At 33.9% G+C, this 15,084-nt stretch overlaps 3 protein-coding genes across 3 annotated transcripts; 1 reads left to right on the forward strand and 2 right to left on the reverse strand.

The window, feature by feature from the left end:
• Nucleotides 1–1,335: 1,335 nt before the first annotated feature.
• On the reverse strand, nucleotides 1,336–3,250 carry LOC111912029 (plant UBX domain-containing protein 4). The gene is made up of 4 exons (XM_023907786.3): nucleotides 2,752–3,250; nucleotides 2,132–2,423; nucleotides 1,949–2,044; nucleotides 1,336–1,851 (listed from the first exon to the last, which is right to left on the reverse strand). Exons 1-4 carry the CDS (start codon nucleotides 3,219–3,221, stop codon nucleotides 1,471–1,473), a joined length of 1,239 nt encoding a protein of 412 aa, XP_023763554.1. The 5' UTR covers nucleotides 3,222–3,250; the 3' UTR covers nucleotides 1,336–1,470.
• Nucleotides 3,251–9,304: 6,054 nt separating this feature from the next.
• On the forward strand, nucleotides 9,305–10,880 carry LOC111912030 (uncharacterized). The gene is made up of 4 exons (XM_023907787.3): nucleotides 9,305–9,461; nucleotides 9,936–10,145; nucleotides 10,244–10,413; nucleotides 10,573–10,880. Exons 2-3 carry the CDS (start codon nucleotides 9,954–9,956, stop codon nucleotides 10,385–10,387), a joined length of 336 nt encoding a protein of 111 aa, XP_023763555.1. The 5' UTR covers nucleotides 9,305–9,461; nucleotides 9,936–9,953; the 3' UTR covers nucleotides 10,388–10,413; nucleotides 10,573–10,880.
• Nucleotides 10,881–11,112: 232 nt separating this feature from the next.
• On the reverse strand, nucleotides 11,113–14,731 carry LOC111912028 (protein NRT1/ PTR FAMILY 6.4). Its single transcript, XM_023907785.3, has 5 exons — nucleotides 14,493–14,731; nucleotides 14,287–14,398; nucleotides 13,870–14,087; nucleotides 12,466–13,004; nucleotides 11,113–12,197 (listed from the first exon to the last, which is right to left on the reverse strand). Exons 1-5 carry the CDS (start codon nucleotides 14,493–14,495, stop codon nucleotides 11,309–11,311), a joined length of 1,761 nt encoding a protein of 586 aa, XP_023763553.1. The 5' UTR covers nucleotides 14,496–14,731; the 3' UTR covers nucleotides 11,113–11,308.
• Nucleotides 14,732–15,084: the final 353 nt, after the last annotated feature.

The following is a 15,084-nucleotide window of genomic DNA, read 5'->3' on the forward strand; positions in this document are numbered from 1 at the left end:
TTAGTACATAGTTTGTATTTATACATCAGGGTTATACTAAAAATACACTTCCCTATTGTTTCTTCTAAATTGACCAAACTTTTTTTGTGATTTTTCAACTACAACTTGCAAGCTAAAACTCATTTCAACATCATTAAGTTTCAGTTTCATGCGACCTTTTATGATTACAAACAATGGGAATACGATATGTCTAAAACAAGGTACTTATGTACACATATGATTAAAAACAAGGTACCTTTTATTAAGTTTTCTTCTTATGCTATTGTGCTAAATTGCTAATTGCTAATTGAACATTAAAACACTACCTCAGTTGATCTTATATAGTAATCGTTTGTAGAAACATAGTACCCCAATATGATCACACTATAGCTAGTAACGTGAACATAATAATACAAGACTCTTACCTCAAACTATGTGAATATGAACTAGAAAATGATGAAAATAGCAAGCAAACTGGTCATGGAATACCACAATGTTGGTGTTGATTTTGAAAGATAAGCAACAATGAAGGTTTCGCTTTTATTCTCCAAGGAATAGTCAAATTGGTTAAAATGAACCAAATGATCAAACAAGTCATAAAGAGTATTACTTTATTACTACTAATTACTAAAACTCTAATAAACAAGTCATAAAGAATATTACTTTAATACTAAAACTCTAATTAGCTTATTAAGATCCTAATGTATCAATTCTATACAAATTAAACAAGAAAAAGAGAAAAAAAAAAAAGGACGGGGAATTCTAGTTAGTCTTATCCAACTATTAAATTTTATGTTTAAAGTTAAATGTCATAAAGGCTTTGTGATACTTGCTAATGTTTTTATGTGATATATATTATTAGTTTATTGTATTGAATGGTCATTTGCATTGGAATTATCTAAGACACTTTGTTCCAATGTAGGATTCATTTTGGAACAAAGGGTTGCGACTTGTGATCAAGCTTCCGACAATGTAGTAAACATTGGAAGCGAAGTACCATATATTCTACCTTGAGGTACATTATAATCTTTCGAGTGGCTCATAAAAAAATCGATGTTGACTGGTTTTCTTGCTTTTAAGATAATTGCAAGTTTGACTTTCAATTTTTGTATGTTATGCCATTGATATTACATGTATAGTTGTTGAAAAATGTTTTTCATAAACATGTTGCCCTTATTGTGTCATAAAAGAGGATGCACATCTTTTTATTAGCTTTAGCAAAAATTATATTTTAAAACATTTGAAATGCAATTAGCGGATATCCAACATGTATTAGTTTCAAAATATACACGACTTCCTTATTTTCAATAAAACGTATTTTTGTATATTTTTATTCCTACAAACACAAACCCAATATAATCAATCATGTAACAATCCAATATCAAGAGCCAAAATAACCCAATTGTTTCACTTCATGTATTATATGAAAAACAAACAAAGAACAAATCTAAAGTAGTAAGTAATTCAGCAAACAACTTGTTACCTCACACACTAGAGTTTCTGTATCACAACCGAATTCGCTAACCCAGCTCCTTCAATCGTCTGATTCAAATCATTAAGCTGCTTTGGCGGGAACCCCATTGTCAAAAGCTGATAAACCCTAGATCCTCCAGGCCTTGATGCATCAATGAAAGATCGGATATCACCAATCGTGTGGTGGAAATTGAATCTAGAAACCATACGGGTCCCATCGCCCAATCTCAGTTGAATTGAGGTTGAAGGTAGTGCGTCATCCACCACTAGCCCCGCCAGTGGGGTTGGTGCAGCGGTGGCAGGCGGCGGTGTAATGGTGGCGTCTTCTGATGAAGTGGTGGTGGTGGTGCCTAGGGTTCTACCCACACCCACAAACGCAGTGTGGCGTTGTTTCTGAACCTGTGTATGAACATGAACATGAACATACATGTATGTGAGAATGTATTCAAGAAGAGAGTTTTGTAGAAGAAATGAAGAATTAGGAAAGATTACTAACAGGGAAGTCTTCAAGCTTCCTCACAAGACTGACATGAACAGGAGCTCTTCCTTTTGCAGGCCTAAGCTCTTCTGGACATTCAGACTTCCTTATGCTCTGTTAAAGAACATTAGAGAACACATCATGTAAGGGTAAAATGGGAATTGGGAAAAAGGAAGAGAAGTTATTAACTTAATATGGTACCTCCAAGAAAGATGCATTTTGGGGATCATCGAGTCTTCTCAAAGGGCCATCGTTAACAGTGAAACCATTGGTCCAGAAAGTGATGGTGTGAGTATGAACATCAGGTTCAGAGACTTGAGGAGTGGCTGATGTTGTCTCTCCAGATAGTAATCTTCCTCTTCCTGCAAAGCTTCTGGAGCTTGAAGATGGTTGGAGTTGTTCGAGTGTTCCTTCTTCTGCTCCTGCTTGTCGAGCTTGATTGAACAATGATTCCACATCATTTACCCTTGATGGATCTTGAACAAGCATTCCACTGCAATCATTAATAAATGTCAGATTATCGGATTTGGTTGTGTTTCGATGAAGCACTTGAAACATTATTGAAGTAGAGCACAATCAAGATACTAATTGATATGAATCATCGTGAAAGAACCAATGTCAAGAAACTGATCACTCATCATGTGTTAATCTGCATGATACATCATCGTTAATATGAATCAAATGTAGATTATGATATGAAACTCCAATTGAATGTATAAAGATAAGATTAGCAAAGAGATCTTGTTCTGTTTGCACTAATTTCCTTGTCAATCAACTCATGGACGGAAACCTAATAAACGGATGAACCCTACATTATTTACCTCTTTTCACCACCGGTATAATACTCCTGGGGCTCATCGGAGTCACTTCCGGAGTCATCGCCCTGTCGATTCAGATCTGAGAAAGTCCGTATGCGTCCAGTAGACCGACTACCTGATGGTTTCTTATCCGTAGCGGTGTTCCTAGATCGTAGATTGTAAGGATTTTGTAAACCAATAGCAGGAGGTGGGGAGGCTGATCGGGAGCGAGACGGAGAAGACGACGGAGAGAATGAAGGGGAATGTGTATCAGAAGGCCGGTTAGGGTTTCGGCCAGGTAAGGCAGACACAGGAGCCTCTTCTACGGCGGCAGCGGTTTCGAAGAAGGTGGAGACGGCGGAATCGAGATCGAAGTTGTGCGATTCGAGGAAGAAGGAGGCTTCTTCTTTGGTAGCAGAAGTAATCTCTGAGAATGCTGCGATCATTTCCTGGTGAGCGTCTCCGCCGATGTTGGTTGCCGGTGTGTCTTCCATTCTTGGTTTTCTTGCGTGAGAGTTCACGTATCAGTCTCGCCGGGTATATATGATAGATCCCATTGACCCGCTCCATCACACATGGGCCGGGTATTGGATTTGAGATTCAACTTTTCCGATACAATTTTGGTTATTTGTAAGTGATTATTTGTAAGTGAGACGATCATGTTACATCATGGACTAACCTCAAATCAACATATAAGAAGAATCCAAAGATGTTCAAGGTTTGGATCAAGATGAAGTTTCATTGGGTGGGCCGATATGCCAGAATGCCTTATGTCAACATTATTCCAAGATTGTTGAGGTCCAAGAACAAAATTCAAATCATGTTCCATTTTTTGTGTTCTCTTTCTTTTGAGTAATGTTTGTTGTTCATTTTTTGTGTTCTCTTTCTTGTTAGTAATGTTTGTGGTGTTTTCATGTGTTTTGTGATCTAAATTAGAGGTGAGTATTTGGACATATAGACTATATCAGACCGGACTGGAAATTGGACATGGACCGGAACCGAATTTGGACCGATTTATTAGATAGAGCTGGTTCTCAGTTCTTTGTATCATGCAAAAAAATAGCTTCTGTAAAAAATTGGGCCGGTCCAGCCAGGTCCGGGTGCAAAACCGGTTTGGACTGAAAATTTAAATGAAGTATTATTTATTTTAAAGTTATATAAGATTTTTAGTTTTTTGTATTTTGTATTTTGTGAAAAAATTAAAACATGCATTTCATTCATTCAAAGTCGGTTTAGCATGTAATTTTTATTGAGCGTGTAGCTTAGTGTTTGTATATGAGTTAGACTCTACTTTTGTTTTTTTGTTTTTTTTATATTTAATGACTTACAATCCTCAAAGTCAGGTTATCAAAGCTGAAATTTTTCAGTTTTTCAGATATTTTTTTTATATTTTGTATTGTGTGAAAAATTAAAACATGCATATATCATTCGTTTCAGTTTGTTTTGAGATGCGGTTTTATCTATTGTGTAACTTAATGTTTATATATGATTTTAGACTATAATTTTATCGTTTTTAGTTTTATCTTCAATGACTTACAATCCCTTGAAATCGAGATATCAGAAACTGGAATTTTTCAGTTGTTCAACTATTTTTTTGTATTTTGTATTCTATGAAAATTTTAAAATATGTGTATCATTCATTTGAAGACGTTTTTGTGTGTGGTTTTTTCTAACATGTAGTTTAAAGTTTGTACATGATTTTAGACTATAACTTTTTTGTTTTTTGTTTTATATTCAATAACTTATTGTCCCTTGAAGTTGGAATATCAAAGCCGAAATTTTTCAGCTTTTCAACTTTTTTCTGTATTCCTATGAAAATTTTAAAACATGCATACAACATTCGTTTGAAGTCATTTTGGCATGCAGTTTAAGTAATCATAACTTTTTTTTTCTCTAAAACGGACATTCAAACCCAAAAAATGTATTCGTCTTAACTCTTAAGTCTCGTAATAGATAAATTTAACTTTAACATCAAAAACTAACTTTTCATAGGGCTTCAACGACCTGTATCATATGCATTTAAAGTTGTACCAGTCCAACGAGTACAAAAACCGGAAAACCTGGCCCAGACTGGACCCGATAAGCCTCCTGCCTTCATAAGTCTAATCCACGGTCCACTTATTTTTGTTAAACTGGTTTTGGTCCAAATGCTCACCCTTTGAATTGTTCGAGTATAACTTTCGGGTAGTCTAGGTTTTTCAAATAAAAAACATAATCGATAACCGACCTTGCATTGAAATTCAGCTATGCGGGTTTGAGTATATCGGGTACGAATTCGAGTTCAAATATATCGGGTATTACCTGAAAAAACTTGCTATATTTTCATTTAAAAAATACATATGGCATAGTTGATATGTGTAAGCTATATCGGGTATTACCTGAAAAAACTTGCTATATTTGCAAAACTTGAATGTTGTAATGATTTGTATTTTGTTTCTCGATAAATGAAAGCATTTTGGGTACATGAAATGGTATAAATGGTGATATCCATATAATGTGAAGGAAAATTTGCATATATTTTTGTGATGTAAATGAAAGAAATGTACTAAATATGGTTATGTGCATATAATGTGAATGAATCTCATGGAACATGAATACTCAAAGGTTAGGCATAAGAAGCACCGAAAAAAACAAAATATAGCAATTTAATGGCTGTTTAACTTGTACCGGTCAATAATGGTACTATAATACTATTATAGACACCTTTTTCGAGCATAAATGAACGAATTAGGAAAATGAATAGGTAACAATGCTAGACAAACCAAATGATGTTATAAATTTGGTAAAATGGAAAATAGTATATATATATATATATATATATATATATATATATATATATATATATATATATATATATATATATATATATATATATATATATATATATATATATATATATATATATATATATTGTCATTACTTTTGGCTACATGAAATGGTCTACATATTAAGACAAAGTACGTCAACCAAAAACCTATTCCATATAAATGGTCAAACAATGTGCATGTAGTTATTTTAGGGGTGACTGTTATACAACTTTATCCATCATGCCAATTAAACAAATCACAACAATAGAAAACCAGTTAAGAACATGCCTATTTTACCAATTAAACAAGTGTGCAACAATTTTTTTTCTCATCATTGATATAAAAATTACGCCTAAAATTAGGCAATTGTTCCGGTTAGCCACTATCAGTTTGTCATAACTCATAAGAAACAACCAAACTAATGTATTGTACAAGAAAATTACCAACACATAATTCCAATACCATCAAGTAATATAATAAAACCTAAGTTTAACACCACTTCACCATTTCATATTGCAACTTCACTCCCTCACTACTCCTGATCCTCTACATTGATCATTCGATCCCCCACTTGCCCTTAACAGGTCTTGGAGTTGCGACTCTTGTTATAGAATTTACTACATGTTACAGTTATCTATATCGTTAACAGCATGTGATCACCAGCCTAGCTGGTTGTGATGCATCATGGGTTATAGGCCTCAGTGGGTGAGGTCAAGAGTTCTACTATTGGCTGAGCACATTTGGGGGATTTTCCCTGGATTGGCGTGGGTTCGATTCTTCGTTCCCTTTGGTGGTGAGTGGTGCCCCTCTGGTGGCCCGCCAGGCATTCCTGATCCATCGGGTCGGGTTACCTTCTATTTGCCGGTTCAAAAAAAAATCTATATCGTTAACAACAATGAATTAGTAACAACAAAATGGAGGGGGGGGGGGGGGGGGGCTTAGAGGGGGGGCAAAGTGGGCAGCTGCACAGGGCCCATTTTTTCATTATATATTTTTATTTAAAAATACAAAATTATAATGAAGATAAGGGCCATTTTTTTCTTATTTGCCCTGGGCCTTTAAGAATATTTCAATTTTCAGAACCGGCCCTGTTACCAACCTATGTTCTGCAAAGTGATAAAGGTAATCACAACCATTAATTAGATCAAAATTAAATCTATTTATGTCCCCCGAGTTTCCATTTTCTAACATGGATTCACCTAATGGTCTGGTTGAATTGCTTTTCACCCTGTTTACTTCATGCTTGCATGGAATCCTGGCGATGTTCACTTTTTACAAGTGTAGTTATTAGCTTCATCCTTGATTGTTTCCATGGACTTTTGGTAGTAGGTGTTATGTTACCCTTACACTTATTAAGCACCCTTAGACAATGTAATTTTTTTCAATTAAGTATTCCATAATAAAACCTAAGGCATATATGATTGGCTTATATCTTCCTCATGTACTTCACCTTTAAAGGTCGTTGGTTTTCCTCAAGTGTAATAACATCCTCTTTCTGTTATACTCTTGATAACCACAATAATGAAATTGTTTTCTATCAATGACTTTAGTGTAATTCCTTATGGGCCCCACTACCCAAAACCTTCACACCCACTTTTTTATTTGAAGATATTTATACAATTAATAAATAATAGATAAATAAAATCAACCAAATCTTATTCCATAAACTCAATACTATCAGGAGTAAATTACACGAATGGTCCCTATGGTTTATGATAATTTACACGTTTGGTCCCTAACTTATTTTTTTAACTCGGAAGGTCCCTGTTGTTTGTTTTTGTTACACGCTTGGTCCCTGTCTTACCTAAAAAGACTATTTTTTCCTTGATTTTTTAATTTATTTAAATAAATACGCCCACAACCACATCCCCTCACCTTACCTTACCTACCCCATCATTTTTCTCTATTTAAATAATAGCCTTTTTAGGTAAGATAGGGACCAAGCGCGTAATGAAAACAAATAGTAGGGACCAAGCGCGTGACAAAAACAAACAGTAGGGACCTTCCGAGTTAAAAAAATAAGTTAGGGACCAAATACGCAAATTAACCCTAACCATAAGGACCATTAGTGTAATTTACTCTACTATCAGACTCCTTTCAATGAATTAAAATATAATCAATCTTGGATCATCTACATCTAAATGAAAGTTTAGGGTCCTAGCCCATAATCATAACTAAATAGCTAAAAAGAACAAAAAAAAAAACATAATGCAAACCAAAATTCTTTAGAACTTCAACTACGTAAATCTTCAATTCTTTTCTACTATTTTGGTGATATCTTCAATTTGAATATTGCTTAATTTTCAAGTTACGTATTTCTTCCGAATTATGATCTAAATATCTTCTATTTTATCTTTTCACGCTTATAATCTGCAAAATACAAATTTATATATCTGAAGTACCAAATATCTCTAAAAAAGTGTAGAAAAGTATTAAATATAACTCTAAAAATATGTATAATATCACATATCAAAACTCACCACAAAATCTTAGAAACATGTATGTTAAATGTTAATATTATACGAGTTACATACTTGTTGGTTCTCTTGTAATTAATCAAAAGAACCATTTAAAAATATGGATACCGAAAATAATAAATTCTCAACTTACAGTCAGCCATTTTTAGGTTTAAGTGACTTAGTAATATCAAGGAAGAAGTTAAACAATTGTTGACTTACCTTTTTTAGTAACAAGAGAGTTGTAAGGATATGAAAAATAATCAACATAATCAAATCGAAGTGGAACCGTATAGGAACTATGTATGCGAATTAGCTCGGCTCTTTGTAACGTCCCAAATTTCACAATAAATTTTTCATTTTTAAAATAGAATAAAAACCCATTTGCATAAATATATAATCAATGTAAAACTATTTGTTCATAAATTGTAATCTAAAATCAGATTTATAAGGAAAAACAACATGAAATCTTGAATTATAAACAAAGTTCTTGCATATACTCTTTATTCCACCAAATAACTAAATCTGAATATTAATCATGGACCAAGAGGGTGTTTGGTTTAACTTCTAAAATGACTTTTGACTTTTTCTTTTAGAAAAAGTCAAAAAGATGTTTGGGAAGATGAGAATGACTTTTCCACTAGAGTAAATTTGGTCTTTTTGAAAAGTCATGAAATCATGACTTTTCCAACTTTTCAATGGTGTTAAACATTAAAATTATTTTTATATCTCTATCTACCATCAATAAATATGTAAACATATCATTTTTAGTCATTTTGTATGTAAAAATTAAACCAAATATTTTAACTTTTGATTTTTTCTCTTTAAAAACTAATCCAAACACATTTTAAAAAACAACTTTTTTAAAAAGTCATTTTACAAAAATTCTTTTGCAAAAAGGACTTTTGCCCCACAAAAACTAAACCAAACACCCTACAAAGCTCATGGAGTTCTTTAAACTCCAAGGAACAAATCACAAAGGGACCAAATCTCATTAAAATAGAACAAAACACCAAATTCTCATAGATCTAATGAATGAACACAATAAAGCTTGGATATTTAAGGCTTACTAAGGTCTAGAAAGAGACAAAATTTTGTATTCAAAGTTTATAAACGTAAAAAGACGATTTTTCCCTTATATGCTTGGCACGTGACATGATTTAACGGGAATTGGCGAACGACGTTTGAACAAAGGGACCATCCAAACACGTGATTAAACGATACATATCCTCACGTGTTAAAATTGATATAAATAGACTTGGTTCAGAAAAAATATATAACCTAGGGGACTAAGTATGTAATTTACTCATAAAACTTGAATGACTTTCAAATTAAATCGAAAATTGACACATAGAAAAGCTATGCATCACTTCAGTCTGCTGCAGCGGCGCCATAAATAGCCCTAACCAGCACAAATAGTTTTCGTCGACGGCGGCTCATTCAATTACGCAGATCACTTCACCTCTCACAGGTTCTTCTCTCCCTCTCGCCGGTTTCTTTGTTATTATTACTTGGAATCGGCTATGGTTTATCAACATTTCAGCTCAAAAGTTGAATTGCCTCCTTTTTCTTTTTTATGTGGTTTTATCATTCGATTAGCGTGTTATGACTTTAATTGATTCAGTTCCAGCTTAAGATTTCACCATCGTAACCTAATTAGTTGGTTTATTGCGTTATGCTGATCAGATGTTTATGAAATCGTTTGATTTGATAATCCGGTCAGCTTTTAAAAGTTGTAAGGGTCTGAAATCGGATATGGATGCGATTGTACTCCAACAATCAAAAGAGTAACCAGATTGTATGTTAGATTTTCAGTCTGAATGAGTGCACTGAAACTGTTTGTTGAAATGTCTGTCTCTTCTTATCATGTATAGTGTGTAACTGATACTGTATCAGGTTAGTAACAAGTAGTGTTGCTGATTAAGTTTTTTTAATGCAATTTCAGGTTTCAGAAGACATAAAGATGAATGCTTACAAGGCTTACAAAGCATGTGCTCCAATAGCATGGAGTCCCAACCTCTACATAACTCTGGTGAGGGGAATTCCAGGAACCAGGAAACTTCACAGGCGCACTTTAGAAGCATTGCGTTTAGGAAAATGCAATCGAACTGTTATGAGATGGAATACTCCTACTGTTAGAGGAATGCTTCAACAGGTTCTTAAAGACTTAAACAGTGCATTTGTATCAGATGAAGTTTTTCTTTGGTTCTATATAGATTGATTAATCATTAATCCATCTAATGTTTTATCAAGGTTAAAAGATTGGTTGTAATTGAGACTGAAGAAATGTTTAAAGCACGTAAAGAAAAAGAAGCACAACACCGTGCCTGTCGTCCACCTTTGGTTGTGACCCATGTTCCTGTTCCTGCAAGCAACTCTTCTCAACAGGCTGCTTAAGTCATAAGTGCTTAATATCTTTTTGTGTAAGTACTTAATTTACTTCACATCATTTGATTGAGTTAATTAGTTCAAATTCTATTGTGAAATTTACATGTTGTACATTGTTTTTGTGTTTGATATCACCCTCTTCTCGTCTCTTCTCTTTCCTAATTCTGTGTTTTTATTAATTTGTCAAAATTCAGGATTTCCTTTTGGGTATCAGATGCACATTTCAAGCTGATGTGTGGAAGGTGGTCTAAGTTCTTTTCTGATAAAGCACTAATATCCTGTAGTTGATAACATTTGCAGATCATTCAGTTTAGTTAAGGTACACATAATATGAAGGAAAGCTACCTTTTTTTTTTGAAAATGCATAAATTTGTAATGTTCTACTTCTACTCTTCTAGCTATAGACCTATTCCTTATATGAAATACTTGATTTGTTTCTTGGCATATTTATAAATGCTCAGATGAATAAGTACTAAAGTAATACCTTGAATCTTCTAAAGAATATTATAATCTTTACATTTTGTGGTAGTATACTAGTATTAGAGAAATTAGTTGTCTTTGGTGGACACTAGTGGTGCAACTTGAGAAAAATAGAATCAATGTTGCCATAACCATATCCACATCTACATCCAAAAATGTCCAAAAACCTTATATTCATGGTTACAATATAAACAATCACAAATTAATTTTTGAAACAACAATACAAATTCATCCAATTACCAAAATCCAAGATATAAACTAATTAAAAGTTATGCAATTATGCAATTTAAGAATGCTAAAGAGAATGGGAATTACAAAGAAAGGGTGTGTATTAATAATATCTTACAAATACCCTTTTTCACCAATCATATAAAAACAACTCAAATCAACATAAAACATCTACCACCAAAACTATATAAACTATCTAAACACACACACAAACACACACTCTTAAGCTTCTTCCTTCCCACCCATAACAGCCTTCTTCACTTCTACATCATCAACCATTTCAATACCCCAATTCTCAATCTCTTTTTCACTTTTAGGCCCAATAAAGTTTTGCACTTTATACTGATGCCTCGATGCCAAAACCAAAAAAGCGAAAAAGTTTATTGCTCCTAGAATCGCAAGCAACCAATAGAAATTCTCCAATTTACCTTTGTTCAAATTATTTGTAAGCCAACTCCCATTAGTCGCCATATCTGTCAACGACACCAACACACTGCTCATGAAATACCCCATAGCCAAAGTACTCAAAAACAACCCTGTACTCATGGACTTCATCCTCTCGGGTGCTTCCCTTATGAAAAACTCAAGTTGTCCCACATAAGCAAACGCCTCACCCGCTCCCACCAAGAAAAATTGAGGAACCAACCAAAAAGCGGAAATTTCTGTCATTTTTCCATGCATTACCCTTCGTCTCTTTTCAACAACTGCAGACGCCACCATACCTACAACCGATAAAACAAGCCCAATCCCAATTCTTTGTAAACTTCTCAACCCTTTTGGATCATGAGTTATCTTTCTCGCTATAGGGATAACCACCCTTTCGTTCAGAGATGTGAATAGGAGAATTGATATGAAGAGAAATACCGAAAACGACCCTGCGGGTATGCTAAAACCCGCGACGCTTCGGTTCATTAAAGTAGCTTGCTCTATTGTGAAAGTGTTCATTTGTGAGTACACAGTCCAAAATAGAATACATGTTGACCATATCGGGATTAAATTTATGACCATTTTGACCTCCTCAACTTGTGTCACGGTTGACACTATCCATGGATTGTTTCGGTTTTCTTCTGAAGACGCGTATTCATCTAGTATTGCAGCCTTGTCAAGACACCTATAATAATATAAAGGAAATAAGTACATTTTTTTATAAAAACCTAGCTGATAGCTGAAAAGCTAGCTGATAAATAAGTACATTATTGTGAAAGTCTAAGTAGCTTTTTAAAAAGCTACTTTTTGGTTTGCCAAACATGACAACTTAAAAAAGCTCGAAAAATAAGTTAGCTTATCAGCTAGCTGTGGCGAGCCAAACACAGCCTGAGTACATTATTTATAAGTGGTTAAATTACAAAATTGCCCAAAGGGTATAAGTATATGTATACCTGAATCTCTTTGTGTGTGGAACTTTGGAGTTGCTATAATCATTTAAAAACTCGGGATTTGAATAAGTCTGCTTCCGATTTTTAACAGCCAAAAACACGACTCTCCAAATAACCGTCAACGGGCTTCCTTGCGGTTTCTTAAACCGATACAAAGCGGTCCCACAAACCAACACGACAACCGCCACAATCATCGTACCCGCCGAAATCCCGTACCCCCAACCGCGTCCCACATTGTCTTGTATATACACCAACACAGTAACCGCAAAAAGGGACCCGAGACTTATACAGAAATAAAACCGGTTAAAAAAATAAACCATTTTTTTCTCCTCTTTAGGGTCAGAAATGTCAAATTGGTCTGACCCGAAACCCGAAACGTTTGACTTTATACCCCCTCCACCTAACGCGATTGTGTAAAGTGCAACATAAAGCATTGCTAGTTGGCTTCCGGAAGCTTCTATGCATTGTTGTTTCCTAGGTTGATCACAATGAGGTGGCCTCATGCCTGGAATGCTTGTTGCTAATGTCAACAGTGTCACCCCCTGTCATATGTCACAGCAAAATTTTTAATTTAAAAAAAAAAAATTTTTTTTTTTTACTATTAAAGTAAAAGTAAACAAAAAGTTTGTAGCCTAATTGACCCAAAATGGGTTTAAGTTTAAGATCCTTATTCAACCTAAATTTTGGCAAAGTAGTTTCACTGGTTAATATTGATAATGCTCTTTTGTTTCCTTATATTTCATTTTTGCAAAAGCAGTTGCATATAATTTTATGGAAATTGGGTTATAGATTTGTGGGAAAACAACAAATTACAAAACAACCATTGTATTTTCGGCATTTTCGCTGTTTAGCTACTAATACTTTATTTTTTCAATCAAATCAAAATTCCATACAGTTATCGAAATTAACCACTTTCACTTCTAAATTCTGTTATATCAGGTTTCAACATTTTTTGAAATTACTATTTTGACTTGGGTCAAAATGGTTGATTTGAAAAAAAAAAGGTATAGAATTTTGATTTGATTGAAAAAAAAGTAGAGTAAATTACATTTTTTGGTCCCAAAAAGTTTTTTCTTGCAATTTCGGTTTTTGGTTTCTGTTCCAAATTAAATGAGTATAATTTTGGGACCAAATTTGCAAAAGTCAGCTATGCTCAGGGACCAAAACTAGTTATTTAACTTGTAACACTACAGGGACCAAAAATGCTACAAGTACCTCAAAAAAAAAAGACAAATTACAGTAGAACTTTTTTGGGGTCAAAATTGCAAAAATCAGGTATACTCAGGGACCAAGAATGTAACTTTACTCTAAAGTACAAATGGAAATGGTTAATTAATTTGGTCTAGATTTGGACATAGAAAGAAAAATGAAGGACGAAAATGAAAAATGATTAATTGAATTGCTTACCACAGCACATATAGATGCAAATATAGCAATGGTGAGGTAACGTCCAAATTTAGCATCAGCCAAAAACCCACCAAAAAGGGCTAAAATGTTTAAAGCTCCCATGAAATTTGTCACAGTGTTTGCAGATTTTGATGATGAAAGATGCAATTCCCCCACCAAATATGTCACCAAATTCATCGATATACCCATCACACATATTCTCTCAGACAGCTCAGTCCCTACAAGAGTAAAATTACATTTTTAACCCTTGCGTATACTTGATTTCCTCAATTTTTGTTCTCATTTTCAAATTATTTTTTGGAAGCAAAATCAGCTATAGGGACCAAAAACGTTACAAGAACATTAAATAAGGATAAAAAATGCAAAAAATAGATATACCCAGGGACCAAAAGTGTAAAAAAACAAATAAATAGTTACCTAAAATTAGTCCGGCTGCAAGCCAACCACCAGTTTTCGAGTTGTCAGCTGGGTTTCCTTTGTAATCAAGGGAAACCGTATCGTCTTTTTCCCCATTTGAAACATCCAAAACCTGATTGAAAAAAATATATATAAAATCAATGATGATATATAAAAGAAAATGAATAATGAGATGAAGTTTTAGAAGAGAGTAATTAATTATTCACCATTTTAGGAGCTCTTTTTTTTTTTTTTGAGAGAGAGAGAGATAGAAAGAGAGAGAGAGAGAGATGGTGAAGAGGGGATATAAGATTTGTTTGATATATTGAGGAGAAAAAGGTGAAGGTAGGGGAAAAGTATGATGCTATGATAAGATTTTTAACAAAAAGAGGTCTCCTAAATCTTGGGGTCTACCACTTGAATGCTGTTTTCAGGTGGAGAATAATCTTATAATCCTTTCTTCAACTGTTTTAGAAAAACAAAATATGGGTTTCGTCTTCATTTATAATGAAATGAAATAAAAAGGGTACTTTAGTAATTTCACAAGCATATCTCAACCAGTCATGAAGTAAGTGGTGGTGATTGGAGTTTGGGTTGGTTTTTGTCCTATTGCTAATTACTTCATGTGGATGAACTGGTTACACCTAATCAAGTTAAAGTGTGGTCCTTTGATTAGTACAATGGGAATTTGCATCCAATCTCTGTAAAAAAACGACTGAATAGGTCCAGTCATCAAAATAACACGTGGCAATTTGTATGTATGGATGCAAAATAATACAATGAAGCGTGGATTTCAAATAGTGAGAGAATTAAACTCGT

Source organism: Lactuca sativa, chromosome 7, assembly GCF_002870075.4.
Source record: "Lactuca sativa cultivar Salinas chromosome 7, Lsat_Salinas_v11, whole genome shotgun sequence".
NCBI classification, from domain to species: Eukaryota; Viridiplantae; Streptophyta; class Magnoliopsida; order Asterales; family Asteraceae; genus Lactuca; species Lactuca sativa.

Coding starts and splice junctions, on each gene's coding strand:
- LOC111912029 (XM_023907786.3), bottom strand. CDS start 3,221: ATGGAAGACACACCGGCAACCAACATCGGCGGAGACGCTCACCAGGAA. Junction 2,045..2,131: donor AAAATGCATCTTTCTTGGAG/GTACCATATTAA, acceptor GTTCTTTAACAG/AGCATAAGGAAGTCTGAATG. Junction 1,852..1,948: donor GGAAGCTTGAAGACTTCCCT/GTTAGTAATCTT, acceptor GTTCATACACAG/GTTCAGAAACAACGCCACAC.
- LOC111912030 (XM_023907787.3), top strand. CDS start 9,954: ATGAATGCTTACAAGGCTTACAAAGCATGTGCTCCAATAGCATGGAGT. Junction 10,146..10,243: donor TTAGAGGAATGCTTCAACAG/GTTCTTAAAGAC, acceptor TGTTTTATCAAG/GTTAAAAGATTGGTTGTAAT.
- LOC111912028 (XM_023907785.3), bottom strand. Junction 14,088..14,286: donor TGCAGCCGGACTAATTTTAG/GTAACTATTTAT, acceptor TTACTCTTGTAG/GGACTGAGCTGTCTGAGAGA. Junction 13,005..13,869: donor TTGCATCTATATGTGCTGTG/GTAAGCAATTCA, acceptor GACATATGACAG/GGGGTGACACTGTTGACATT.